The 14,586-nt window shown below is 41.3% G+C and overlaps 1 protein-coding gene across 5 annotated transcripts in view; it reads left to right on the top strand.

The window, feature by feature from the left end:
* Nucleotides 1-14,586, top strand: part of DENND5B (DENN domain containing 5B) — a gene marked incomplete at its 5' end in the record, with an annotated part of 116,314 nt that overhangs the window by 75,006 nt on the left and 26,722 nt on the right. For 4 of the 5 annotated variants that reach the window (XM_084279084.1, XM_084279083.1, XM_084279081.1 and 1 more), the window contains 4 exons: nt 443-630; nt 3,908-4,441; nt 5,781-6,012; nt 7,784-7,934. In XM_084279084.1, the coding sequence (XP_084135210.1) occupies nt 443-630; nt 3,908-4,441; nt 5,781-6,012; nt 7,784-7,934 (1,105 nt within the window). Of the gene's footprint in view, nt 1-442; nt 631-3,907; nt 4,442-5,780; nt 6,013-6,836; nt 6,924-7,783; nt 7,935-14,586 lie in introns of all 5 variants that reach the window. The other variant, XM_084279080.1, reaches the window with a different exon arrangement.

Below are 14,586 nucleotides of genomic sequence, written 5' to 3'. Positions count from 1 at the left end.
TTGTGACCAAAAGGTCCTGGAAAATACACTCATCCTTAGAAGTAGTAGCAAGTGGAGCAGAAGCAGGCAAACAGGAGCAAGTGAGAAAGTCTTACTGCAATATTTCCTTAAGTTCACTTTTTTCTTCTCCTTTTCCCTTGTAAAAATCTGTGCTTTTTATCAGAATACTATTATCCTGTACCTCAGAGAGAACTTTTGGTATATTTTTAATAAATTAATTTAATGATGGAATAGATCTCAATAAGATATTAACATTCAGCAGTTTCTTCCTGACTGTAACAAGTTTTGATGAATTAAATAATGTTTAAGGTTTCTAAGTACTCTTTTATTTTCAAAAGAACATCTGACCTATAAACGTGATTTCTGTCTTGTTTTTGTCACTGATATCCTTGCCAACCAGATTTCAAAAGATAATTCAATGTCTGTCTCTCTCTCCCACTAGATTATCAGCGACTGATGACAGTGGCAGAGGGGATCACGACACTTCTGTTCCCATTTCAGTGGCAGCATGTGTACGTCCCCATCCTTCCTGCCTCTCTCCTGCATTTTCTGGATGCTCCCGTTCCCTACCTGATGGGGCTGCAGTCCAAGGAAGGAACTGACCGCTCCAAGCTAGAGCTGCCTCAGGAGGTCAGTCTCTCACCTTTGGTGTTGCTACCCTGAAATATGTTATTAGTATTAGTGTGAATTCCTGCTGGAAGATGCTGTGCCTGGTGTTAGGAGGCTCCTCTGGCACAATGAAGACTGTTTTCCAGTAGAGCGAGGCAGTGGAGGAAGTCTCCACAGCCCTTCTAGGTCTGTTTCTGAATTTAACAAGTGTCACTAAAGTGACTTCTAAATGCTTCTGCTTCTTGCTGTGATGCTGAAAGTTTCTCTGGTTTCCTTACATCACACACCTCACAAGGTTTCAACGTCACAGTCCTATTGTCTTATATGGGCTAAAAAGCATTTAATCTGGGTGTTGTCTTTATGAACCTGGATCTCAGGTGCAGTTACTAGATGGTGTAAACTGCTGATGCGACATGTACCCTGTCCTGCCAGCGTTATCCCACCCACGAGTTAACCCACATGTTCCTGTCTGGGTCAAAGTCCCACCAGCATCCCAGCCTCAAACAAGCCAGATTTGCATTAATACTGTGCCTGTGAACCTTTTAAATCATGTACACACATACTCCACCCCCTGCTTTTAAAACACCGGTTGTAGTCTTTTGGACTGAAGGTCTTCCATCCTCCCATGCGACGGGAAGTGAAAATTTTCCCTGGAGAGAGAACAAAGGAAAGGTTGTCCTCCTTATCTAGGTGTTAAAATCAGTGGTAGTAGAGGGTGAAAGGGAGATTTTTCTCCTCAGAATTTGACCGAGGTAATTAAAAGTGGTTGGCATTTTAACCTGGCCACTGATTGCTGTCCATACTGCAAAGTCTTTTTGCCAGCCTCTTTGCGTCTGAGATAATGACTGGACCCATCTCTTAAGCGTATTGTGCATTTTACTTTGGATTTCTTCTTAAAATCAGTGTGAAACCTGGTATCAACACTATGGCTGCAACATCTCATGAAGGTGGCATTGCTGTGCTCAGCTCCACACAGGGACCTCTTCTGGTGGCAGAGTTGCTAAGGTGTGCAAATAGGTGATTTTACTGAGAAGGCAGGTGGGAGCAACTGCAGGAGAGAGAGTTTGTGTGTGGAAGTGGAGCAGTAAACACAGGGCAAGGATAATATGTTTTTAATCCCTATGTTGGGTGTTAGATGGAGGTGTCTGATTCATAGCCAAGGTGGCATGTAACAGTGCAACTCAAGTGTTACCTTGTGGATACAATGGTGCAATCACATCAAATTTGCATTGGTATGGAAATGAAGCTGGTATCTAATTAAGCTGTTCAGTAAAACCATGATAATATTACATAATTACCGACATTTTTAAAATTATGAGTCATATGCGTTTAGTTAGCAGATTAAACTGTCAGTTTCCTTAAGTTAAAATTTTAATGTGATGCATTTGCAGTATCACTTGAATTACAAATTAAGTAAGGGAAGAGTAATAGTGGGATGTTGCATACCCCCTGTTGCAGTGTTTGAAAAATGAATGAAAAATATCAGCACAGCATTTACAAACACCCCAAGTCCAGTAAGTGTGGGAAAGGGAAAGAAAGAGGGGCCATTGAACAGGAAGTGTCTTGAAACTCAAATTCCTCTAGATAATAAAAAATAAAAAATCCTTAAGCATGTGAGCACATGACAAAGCACTCTTTGCTTTAGCATTCCTTTATTGTTCAAGCCAGGGACTAACTTTTCAAGCTCTTGGTCTAAATATAAACCATTTGCTTGTTAGAGATAAAAATTACAACAACTGACTGTTATGCTGTCTTAAGGTTACAAATCTCTCTCACGTTAACTTTAATCATCAGATGTTTTTGAAGAGTATGTGAGACCAGTTCTCTATGGGGTTTCTGAATCCAAATCTTATTTTTCAAATTTTGTAAGTGATATGCAGAGATGAAATAAAGCCTTTGAAATTAAATATTGATAGACAGTCCCTGAGCTAAAGAACTGTACTAATGTATGCCACAACTCTTTAATAGCTATATAGTTAAGTCATTTGGTTTGAGGAAATGCTTTTCTTCATCTGGTCCAAATGTATTATAGAAAAGTGAGCTGAAGGGATACCCCTGCTTTACCAAGCACATCCTAGTACCCTTTAAAGCATCTGTGTGAAAGGTGAATAATCTCAAGCATGTCCCTGAAATATCCATTATATCATAACCATGTTTGCTCTGGGATGTATTGTCCTGCTGAAAATTAACTTTTTCACAGAAGGAGGAAAATAAGTCCTTTCTGTTCACGTAATTGGAAGGTTAGTCTATGGTGTTTGATGAGAAGTCAAGAATAGTAAAAGTGCCTCAGGAAAGGTGGAGGAGTTGTGCTGATGACCAAGCCAGGCTAACACCTGCTGCCCTGTGGGTTCCTGCATCTCCTGTTCTGCAGCTTTATACCAGGGTAAAGCCCTTTGGAGCTCAGCATCTCGGGAGTCTGACCTGGTTTAAGATTTTATCCAGTACAGCGCACTCATCAGACAGTGACTTTCAGATGTAAGCCACAGTTAGAAGATCTATTATTGTTTTCCATTCTGCTGTTATTCCTGAGGGTGCATTTGCAATGTCATAAATTTTCATGTAGGGTTCTTTCATCCCTCCATTGACACTTTCCTAGTAAAACTATCTGCCCCACTAGATTCATGTCTTCACTTAGCTTTAATCTTACGGGCTGAGATCCATTTCCATGCATAGCAAAGCTGTCTAAGAGCACTCTGTTTAAATCTTGGGCAGAGAAATTGCCAAGATTAAAAGCCTCTATGGACAGAGTGGGTAGGAGCGGGTGGGGAAATAGGACCTCCAGTGGATGAGCTATACTCAGACACCATCCTGAAGGATTTGCATGGGACCCTGTTTTGTAGCTTTGCTCATAGCAGCATCATGTTATCTCGGTGAACATCTCATTCCTTGGTAGCACAGCTACAGAGGCTTCTTGCAGTTGGATCCTGATAAAATTAATGTGCCTTTGAGATGTGGCACATGGTTTTTACGTGGTCTGAGAAGTGGTGTTGCACATCCTGCTTGCTGGTGTGTCCTTGGCTGATCTGGGAGGGTGATATCAAATCTTTGTAGTAGCAAATTTGGGATCTGTAAGTCCCAGGACAACAGGAGGGGGCGGGAGGCTTTATTTAGCTGTTAAATCGTTCCCGTCCACTTGGCCCCCAGCTTAGCTGAAGTCTTAAATGTCACAGGCTAGATGACACACCACATGTGTGCTCTTAGCCTTTTGTCTGGAAGCACGCTGGGAAAGCAGGGCTACTTAGCAGAGGAGCCAATTCAGTGCTGAGCATCTGCTTTGACACTTTTCTTTGTATTTCAGGCAAACTTGTGCTTTGTAGACATCGATAACCATTTCATTGAACTGCCAGAGGAATTCCCCCAGTTCCCCAATAAGCTGGAGTTTATCCAGGAAATCTCTGAGGTTCTCCTGCAATTTGGAATCCCACCAGAGGGTAACCTGCACTGCAGTGACAGCGCCACCAAACTCAAGAATCTGGTTCTTAGCGACTTGGTGAATGACAAGAAGAATGGAAACATCCCGAGCAATGCCCTCAACATGTATGAGCTGCTGAAAGGCAACGAGACGATTGCCCGCCTGCAAGCCCTTGCCAAGAGAACGGGTGTGACAATGGAAAAAATTAACATCACTGCTCCCCTCACAGAGAAGAAGGATGGGAAATTGCCCTGTGAGGAGGTGGAGCTGAGGGACTACAAACTGAACGTGCAGCTTCGAGAGGTTTTCGCCAACCGCTTCACACAGATGTTTGCAGACTATGAGGCTTTCGTCATTCAGGCTGCCCCCGATATGGAGTCATGGCTGACAAACAGGGAACAAATGCAAAACTTTGACAAAGTAAAGATAGCTGTGTATTCGTTTTTTCCATCTGAAAGTGCTTTTGGGAGGGAGGGAGGATAGCTGTATTGTGTATATATGCCTAGGTAGTCTTTACCATTCTTCATCTGCCTCACTGAGGGATACGTCCATTTTGATTACACAGGGTTAGATCGTCTGCCAGAGTAAATTAGTGCAGATCCACTGAGCTGGTCAGAGCTGCCCTGGCATGCACAAACTAAGCTGGCAGGCTTCTGCCCAGCTGATGGGGATTCTCCTATGGGTTTGGTGGAAGGGTAGCAATGGAAAGTGACTTTTTTCTTCCTTCTTTTTCTCTCTGCTGAGAGAAGAGATGCACACACAAGACAAAACATGATTTCAGTCTTTTTTATTTCCTAATGTCACAGCAGAGCGTTTTATTAGTGGATAGTGTTCTGTAGAAGGTTATTGTATCCTTATGGCAGAAGAGTACTGTTATGACTCACTGGTAGTGTGTACACAAGAGTGAAAAAGAAGCAAAGGTTAGAAATGAGGAAATAAAGAGATTGTAGGCCAGAGAAAGGAATGAGAAACGTTTGGAAAGTTGTACAGCTACTATTTCCAGGTGACTTTGCAAAGTAGGTAACACTCTTAGCCATTGGGTTTTTTTTCAGTTGTGAAGTCCTTCTCTAAGGAGAATGTTAGACAAACAGTCAGGACCAGACTAAATATTGATCTGAGTCAGTCTTTGATTAAAAAAAAAAAAAAATGCTGCCATGCCTTTATTGGCCTTGTCTGTATTTGCACATTGAACAGTGCAGCATACAAAAGGAGGGTGTTTTTAAGGCAATATCTGCTAGTACTTTTCCAATAAAATGGACTATTAAGGTTAGGGTTTTCAAAACTCATTCAGCACTTGGGCACACACTCACTTCTAATTGAAAATTCATGATTGATTGCCCTCCTTAACTTCACAAAGGAACAGTAGCTGAAGAGCACTGTACACCCCTTGATATGTATGACACTTTCCTTTAATGATCTGGTCCCAAGCATGAATGTGCAGACTGGAGGTCCCAAGGCAGTCTGCTATCATATGTATAGGTAGTGCACAGGCACTATATTTATAACTCCACATCCCCTTTGCTCTAGCTGTCATGAAGCCTCCCTGTCTGCTTATTTCTCACAGCATGACCAAAGATGTAACCTGTGAGCAAAACCCCTTTGTAGATGCATTCACCCCTCTCTGAGAGGTGTTTTTGTGGTGGGTAAGTCTTATTCAAACTTTCCTTGTTGGCTCCTGGATTGGTTCTCTGGCGCAAGATGACTCATAGAGTTGATGCCAGATGGGAACATGGTACTAATGAGCTGTTCTGTATTTCAGGCTTCCTTCCTTTCGGACCAACCTGAGCCTTACCTCCCATTCCTTTCACACTTCATTGAAACACAGATGTTTGCAACCTTCATAGACAATAAGATAATCTCCCAGTGGGAAGAGAAGGACCCTTTTCTGCGAGTTTTTGACTCCCGAATTGAGAAAATAAGGCTGTATAATGTAAGGGCCCCTGCACTGCGGACATCCAAGTATCAGAAATGCAGCACTTTGAAAGAAGCAGGTATGTTCCAATGGGCTTGTAAAATATTCAAAAGTACAATGTCAGCCCCAAAGAAATATGGGTCCTTAGTCATCTGAGCATTGTAGCTGGTGAGGAAGCCCCAGAGCTACCTGAGAAGGATTCAGCAGTGTCCTTATTTTCCCTAGGCAAAAACTTCAGCATGCTTTTAAGCACTAAAAACAGACAGAGCTTTTATCTTCCCTTTGAGCTTTAATAGACTGGTGCCTTTAATAAACACAAACTGCACCACAGAGCTGGGCTCACTGTTCCTCATTTCAGGCAGCTTCTGTTCCATTGCTAGTAGAGCTTTCCTTCATTGTGGTGGTAGGACCCGTGCCAGCCATGCCAAGGAGCTTGCCCTGGTGTCTGTTCCACTGGCCTTGTCTCCCCATTCCTGTAAAATTACTTTTTTTTTTACTTTTTTTTTTTCCTTACACCATTTGGTTAGAGCAGCAGGGCATGCTGGGGACCAAACCCTGTGTGGCATATTTAGTAGCTCCAGCAATAGATACTCAGGGTGAAGGAACAATACCCTGTGTACTTAAGAGTTGGATTTTTTTCCATACAATGTCAGGATTAATTTTCAAATCACACTTGAGTTTCTTACTGTGCAAGTATTTATTTCCTTTCCAAGTAATACAGGGAAATTGAACATTTAAATTTGTTGAATCATGTATTAATGAACTGGGGCAAATACATTTCTCATGTATTTTGGTTTTGGTTTGTTGGGGTTTTTTTAATTCCTTCTGAGTGATTTAATTGTTACAAGTATGGCAGAAATTGAAATGCTTAACTTTTTATTTAAAACTTATTCTAATTTGCAGGTCGACTGTCCATTCAGCGTCTCATTTTGGTAGATATTGTGGCACCAGAACCTCATTTTCTGTCTTGTGAACAGCAGCAAACTGATAGTAATAGCAACCTTCTTTCCTATTTACCATTCACAATATGTGTGACCCTACCACTGATCCAGCACCTGTTTTTTTAACCTATGTTTTTTGGAACCCTTCAAACCTTCTGATCCCACACTACTAAGTCCTTTTCTCCCAAATAAAATCATAAGAAGTGATTTTTTTTGTTGTTGTTGCTGTTTGTTTTAGATGGAACAAAAAACTGCCAAGTTGCTAATGATAATGTACGTAAATCTTACAACAGCTTATTTCCAATCACAGTTTTATAAAATAGGAAAGGCATTCTGTGTGTTTCTTGACAAATGGAAGACGGATTTAGCTTCCAAATTTTGCATATTTATTCCGTCATTGTAATATGCTGAAAGGCCCATCACCCAGTAATGGCATATCTCATTTCAGAAGGAGGATCATTATAGGTACCAGGTGTTTGCAAAACTCAGGTGCTGCCCAAGGAGACCTGTTAGGGCAAAGTGAGGTGCCCAGCCCCACAGAATGTTGCAGCCAGCCTCAGAGGCCTCCATTCTACTAAAAGAGTGTTAAAGCCAAACACTGCATTTCAGGGAAAGATTGCACTACTCATGCCAATTCATAACCCATCTGCTAGGCTCCCATAAATACCTGCTTGTTTGAAAACTAACATACATATGAGGTGTGTTTAGGTGAAGAAACTAAGAGTAAAATAACAAAGCAACAGCAAAAATGTTTCATTGCTTTATAAGCGACAGATTTCTGGGTCTAAAGTCACTATTTAACTTCTTAGGGTGTTTTCAGTGATCAGAGCATGACCACTTCAGTTGTCATAGCATGTGTCTTCAGGTGGTTTGCTAACATGGTTGTTTACCTGTGACTGTAACTTGCAGCCCAATCCATCGAGCAACGGCTGATGAAGATTGATCACACAGCCATCCACCCACACTTACTTGATATGAAGATTGGCCAAGGGAAATATGAACAAGGATTTTTCCCAAAGCTGCAATCTGATGTCTTGGCAACAGGACCCACCAATAACAAGTAAGCACAGGTTTTATTTTCTGGATTTGAAAGCAGGTTTCTCATATAAAAGATTCCCATAATTGGACAGTAGTCCTAATTTTGGATGACTTCTGACTAGTCTAATGAACGCTAGCAGCTCTCTTTTGGTTTTTGTGGGCTACTGGGTTTTTTTAAGTTATAACTATGGTTTCGGGTTATGTTTGAAAGCATTACCTCTGGTCTGGGGCAGATTCCTCTGTACTAGTTTCTGTTGAGTTGAAAGTACTGTGTCTTCTCAGACATATTTTTAGTTTTGTCATTGCCATAATAATTTTTTTCAGCAAACAGGATAATTTGGAAATCCAAGCCAAAATTCAGATTCAGAAAGAAATTTTGGTATTGAAATCTCCAGACCACTGTGCAGAATGAAATTAATGCCCACTCTGTTCCTCTTTTGTCTTCATCTGTTATTATGTGACCCAAAGATCTTTATGGCTCTATTTCAGTTTCCACATTGCACTAACCTGTAAGAGTAACTTGGTGAGGGAGGGAAGTATGTGGTTCTGTACCTGGGTTTCTCTTCTTCCAGGCTGCCCAGAGAGTGTGTGGAGTCTCTTTCTCTGGAGACACTGAAAACACCGGGACGTGATTCTGTGCAGCCCATTCTAGGTGATTCTGCATTAGTAGGGGAATTTGACTAGATGATCTCTATAGGTCCTTTCCAACCCCCCTGTGGTTCTGAATCTGATGCGTTTCTGTAGTACACTTTGATATAAAGATAGGAGTACTTAGGGCTGGGGAATTCAGCATTTAATTACCTAAATTTTATATTGATTTACGTAATGTAAAAAAACCCGGTGTACTGATACGCTTTACATTTATGCAGTTATAAAATGTGTGCTCTATGTTTGTGGTTTTTTTCTTTCTTCCCTCAAAACCTCAGATTGGGGAGGGGCAGGGAGGGTTCTCCCCCCTTCAAAAGTTGAAGCTTTGTGCATCAACACTTATTACTTCCTTAAATTATTAGCTCAAGCCCTCACTTCCACTTTCTGTGATAGGTCAAAATATGGGAGCACAGATAAATCTGAGAGCTCCAAAAGCTGTGATTGTCCAAATGTTAAAGCTAGCTCTTGTTTTAGACATTTATGAAGTGCCCACTCAATTCCATTTATATACCTTTTGTGCACCCCAGTGCTAGCTAATCCCTTTTTAATAACCTACTAGAAATAAGGCTTGTTAATGATAAAATAAGGTATCCCTAAGCATCGAATGCTTAAAGAATTGTAGTTCTTCAAAATATTTTTTTTAAAAACCCAAAACAGCCGAAGAGAGGAATGCGTACTTCACATTTCCTTTGTTTGCCAGCTTCTTGCCATCCACGACAAAAGCTTATGAGTAATGTTACCTTAAGGAATGGAGGATTTCTTCATCTTATGGGATGCTGTTTTTAGCATTCTGCTTCTTATCCTTATGGCGGGTTTCAGCTTTACAGTGTCAGCAACAGTGTGAGTGTGCCCAGCGTGCTCAAAGTTGCTTTTATCTTGTGGCTGTATAGCAGAATCTAGGTGAATTTATGAATAGGCATCCAATAAAAAATTGTTTCCCTTATGCCTTCTGATAGATTGGTACCTATTCTAAAATGAGACTTTAACTCCTTGAGTGATAATTTTGAATTAGATAGCTGGTTTTGGTCTTCAAATTGCAGCATGTTTCCGAATCTCTTAAGTACCAAAATCACATTACTTACTGCAAAGCAGTGTCAAAGTGACAAATGTTTGGAATTCCTCCAGTTGTATATTGCCAAAAAGGTTTGTAATTGGAAAATCTCAAGACCATCTGTTTATATCTTTCGGCATCCTGGTTTTTTATGTGAGCAGCTGAGCAGACTCTCTTTCCCTCTCATTTAAGACACTAAATTCTGCTGAATTTACACCCACGTATAACACAGATAGTCTTTTCATGTTCTCTGCAAATACAGCATAATTCTTTTGACCACAAAATCAATTGAAGTATAGCTATCCATTAATTTGAATTTCTTAGTATGCTTCTTGGAGATATGCTCGATATAGAACTTGGCTTTTGCATATGCGGGTGGTAGAAGAGAGCATTTCAGCTCCATCCCTGGCACTTCAGGAGTAGCTATTATGTGTTCATAAAGTTAACACAAAGGATGTTGCTATGTAGACGAGAATTATTTTTGCAGACTTCAGTTTTACCTAGCAAATATTGTCCTGAATGTTGTAAGGGAGTGTATTTGTACGGGAAAAAAAAACGTAAATTCTATGCTGCAGTTGACTGTTGTTGGACGGTAACAAATAAACCAATTCAGAGCTGTTTTAATGAAAAGCTGTCCTCACTGGTCAGCAATCAGATTATTGCTTTCCTTTCTGGACAGATAAAGTAGCAAACATATTACTAGAACTCATAATGTTATCTAGATATTCCCTTCCTGTGGTCAGGCTGAGAACCAAACCAAGAGCTGAACACCGCACAGCCACTCTTAGGGAGAGGGTGTGTGTATGGAGAATTAGGAGTGAGAAGGGAAAGGAAAAGAAAACCAAAAAGCAAACCTTGCATGTTGGGATAAGGACCATTTACTGGGACAGCAGAGAGAGAAAGAAATAATAATAATAGGGCTTTATAGCAAAATATACAAAACTGGTGACATGTAATGCAGTTTCTCACCAAACCGCACAACTCAGGATGTACAGCCCAAGCTGTCCTGGCTGTGTCCCCTCCCATCTTCCTGAGTGCCCCCCACCTTCTCATTAGCAGGGCAACATGAACAACTGGGAAGTCCTTGACTGCCTGGCAACAACTAAGAACATCAGTGAGTTATCAGCACTGCTCTCATCCTAACTCCCAAACATAGCATTCCACTGGCTGCTAGAAAAGAAAATTAACTCAATCCTAGCTGAAACCAGGACAGAAATTGCGTTTGGGAGAGGAGGTGTCTGGCTGCTCTTCCTTGCTGGGCATGGAGAGCAGAGCTTGGGGACAGAGGGAAGGCTGACAGTCATATTGGATCACTTCCACCTAAATGGAGCTGGAAACAAATGCTGATCACATTGCCGTATGTAATGGTAAAAAAGGGTTAAAACACCAAAATCTGTCATAGAAGTGAAGCCTAGTATCTCTCATCTGTCAGGCCACAGCCATGCCCAGCAGTGTGCTTTGCCCCACTTCTGTCACACTGCTGCTTTCCTCTCATTCTCCCCCAGGATGTCCTCTAAAAGAGGCTAGACAAAGGAGTGAACTGATGCTCCTCTGGCCCCAACTGGCATTGTACTGCTTGCTGCTTTCTCTCATCTCTTTCATTGTTTGTAGCTTGGGAGAGCCTCCTTTTATGTTTGCTCCTGTTTTGGCCAGAGTGCAGGTGTGTGCTTGGACATTAGGACTTGTCTTTGCCTCTTCCCTTGTGGTGTAAAAATATTTTGATGTATTCAGCTAAGCAAGAACTGCACTGAAAATAACTCCAAACTGCACTTTACTGAAAAGGAATTAAATTTTGAAAAACAAAACAAATGGGGGAAAAAACAAACAACAAAAAGCCCAAACAAAGGAAAAAACACACACCTTGAGCCACCTGACACCTCCATAAAACTGGAGAATAGGTTTCCTGGTATACAGTTTCCCTAATCCTCTTTTAGACCCAAACTACTGGAACACTAACTGTAGAAGATGCAGATCTAAACTTAAGCAAAACTTTTGTATCAAAATATTTCTAGAAATTAAAATAAATATTATTTTTCTGTGAAGAAAAGAGCAATTAATCCTAACAGCAACTAAAAAAAAAACCCAACAAACAAAACCAACACAAAAAAACAAAACAGAGACCTTCAGCCATTTCTTTCCTCTTTCCCATCAGGCAGCACTGTCCCTCTTGAGGGACTCCATGTGCATTCATCATCTTTGATACATCCCCCACGTTATGGGATAAACTTCTGAATCTATGGACAGCACCTACAGCTTCCTTTGGGTACAAAAGTGGCCCATCCATGCTGCTCTAACCTTGTAAAGCAGTGAGTTCTGCAGAAGTCCTCCTAGAAAGCATCCCAAGAGAAAACAGGTGCGGTCCCTTAGGCAGTTTTTTCTGTTTATCTGGAAACAAGCAGCAGTTTCTGGAGTTTTCGTTTCATTTTTTGAACCCCAGCACCACATTGTGGTTTCTACATGTTCCTCTCCCTCCTCTGTGTGCATTTTCTGCCAGGCTTTTAAAATTGTAGCTGGAACTCAACTGGCTGATGTGTTCACAGTGATCTGGGAAAGGAATTTCAATGACAAAAAGCCAAGCTACGTAAACACTTCATGGTTTTTGATTAGCTAATTCTTAAATTAGGATGAGTATGCTAACAGTGCAAAATTAAAACAATGAAACAAGCTGTGTTTTCAATCTAATTGATTACCTTGTAACTTAATTTGTACTAAGAAGCTTGATAAATGAGATTAAATATTGTAGAGGAAAACACTGACTGCACACCAAGCATGAAGACACATTTGCATTCTGGCAATTCGTAGTGAATGTCTGCAAAGAACAACTGAAATTATTATTTTTTCCTTAATTTCTTTTGGTTCTCAAAGGAAAATTTTGCTTTGTTACATATTTACAAAATGGCTTAAATTATACTTTTTTTGCCACTCTCTTAGTTTAGTCCAGTTTTCCCACCTTTTTTTATCTGCACCCTGCTTTCCTCCTTGCTGCTTCTCGCCAGCCTGTTTCCTCCTTCCTGCCACTTCTCTTTCCTGAGCCCTCTCACTCGTACCCCGGCTCCTGTGAGTATTGTGCTTTTGTCTGTCCTCTGCGTCCTACCTGGCCTGCACTGATTGTCAAAGGAGGGCGCAGTCTAAGTCTTCAAGCACAGATTCTGCTATATTCATCCTTCCAATCTCAGGCTTTAGCCAACTGATCTGTCCTTACCCATAAAGCAGATTTCAGAAGTCCTTGTTTGCTTCTCCAAATATTTGTTCCTGTGCTGTGATTTGCTGACATCACCTTAGTGTCAGTATTTATTTGTAAGATCTGTGCATTAGGAGGGTAGGAATTTGGTCCACTTCTGTGCTCCGGTTAATGGTGTGACTTGTGTGTCCACTGTCCTGTCGCCTCCATCTTCAGCCCCCCCATCAATTTGTGAATCATCCAAGGTCTATCTGCCTGGTGCTCTGGTTCTTCTCTTTTCTAAATAGCACTACTGTATGCTTATTCATTAACTTTCTGGGCTCCCTGGTATAAAAAGGACAAGGATCTCCTTGAGAGAGTCCAAAGAAGGGCTATGAAAATGATTAGGGTCCTGGAGCATCTCCCCTGTGAGGAGAGGCTGAATAAGCTGGGGCTGTTCAGTCTTGAGAAGACTAAGGGGGGTGGGGGGTGGTGTCTAATTAATGTCTATAAGTATCTTAAGCATGGAATGCAGGGGGAATTAGCCACCCCCTTTTCAGTGGTCTGTGGAGACAGGACAAGGGGCAGTGGCTGCAAGTTGGAGCACAGGAAGTTCCGCACCAACATGCGGAAGAACTTTTTGACAGTGAGGGTGACAGAGCCCTGGGACAGGCTGCCCAGGGGAGGTTGTGGAGTCTCCTTCTCTGGAGATATTCAAGACCCGTCTGGACGCCTCTCTGTGCAATATGAGCTAGAGAGCTGCTTTGGCAGGGGGGTTGGACCCAATGATCTCTCGAGGTCCCTTCCAACCCCTACAATTCTGTGATTCTGTGATTCTGTAACTTTAACATTGGTTAATGTCCTTAGAGAATATATATATATTTTTAATATGTGTATGTATATAATGCAAAGTGGTATCCTTTTGTTGAATCTCTGTATGATGATAGAATTCATTCTGGGTTTAACTGATTTCTTTTTTTGTGTGTATGAGGGTTTGTCTTTTGTGCTTCATGTTGTATCTCCTTTTCCACCTCCCTACATGCTGGGTACTGTTTCAAGGCTGACTGTCTTTAATGAAGCTTTTTCTCCCTGCCCTCCCCTCCCCCCGTCCTGCTTTAAGCCAAACAATTGTACTTTCAAGTAGTACACAGCAGCATCCTTGCAATGCATCTAACTGAGCAAGAATTGAGTCAGCAATGAACCGTCTGCATGCAATATGGCATTTAAACTCTGCAAGTAACAAAACCTGACCTTTTAGGTATGAAAAATCTGAAACAAGGTGTTACTATACATTAGGTAACCTAATATAGCAAACCACTGACAGGTGCAATGAAAACACAAACTACTTGTATTTAAATTTGTTCTTCTTCAATAATAGAGTCAATTTGACAGTCTGTGCTTAAAAATGCTTCCTGAGACAGGAAATGTATGCTTGGAAGCTGGCAGGCAAATCTCCTGAATACTGACCCTATGCTCGACTGGTGCGAGGCAGTAAAAGGGCAGTTAACGTATTTCAGCTAATACGTAATTTTGAAATAGCTATGTAGGACTAAAGATCACAAGGAAAAAATGTCTGTTGAATCCTTGCATCCTTTGTTCTACTTACAATCCCCAAACATTGTTACTCTCTCAAATGTGTTTGCAAACTAAATACCACTTAGGACAGTGGTTGGTCAGGGCTTATGGGGTGATGCTGGCAAATTGCTAGTGCTGCTCCTTGTTTAGGAGGGTAGTTGTTGGTACCACCCTTTTAAATAACTTTTTTTCATAAATTTGGTGAGGCAGCCTGTCCAGTACAAGACCATTCTCTGCAAG

This window comes from Gallinula chloropus, assembly GCF_964237585.1.
Source record: "Gallinula chloropus genome assembly, chromosome: 1".
Lineage (NCBI taxonomy): Eukaryota > Metazoa > Chordata > Aves > Gruiformes > Rallidae > Gallinula > Gallinula chloropus.
This window is presented reverse-complemented; position numbering and strand designations above follow the sequence as displayed.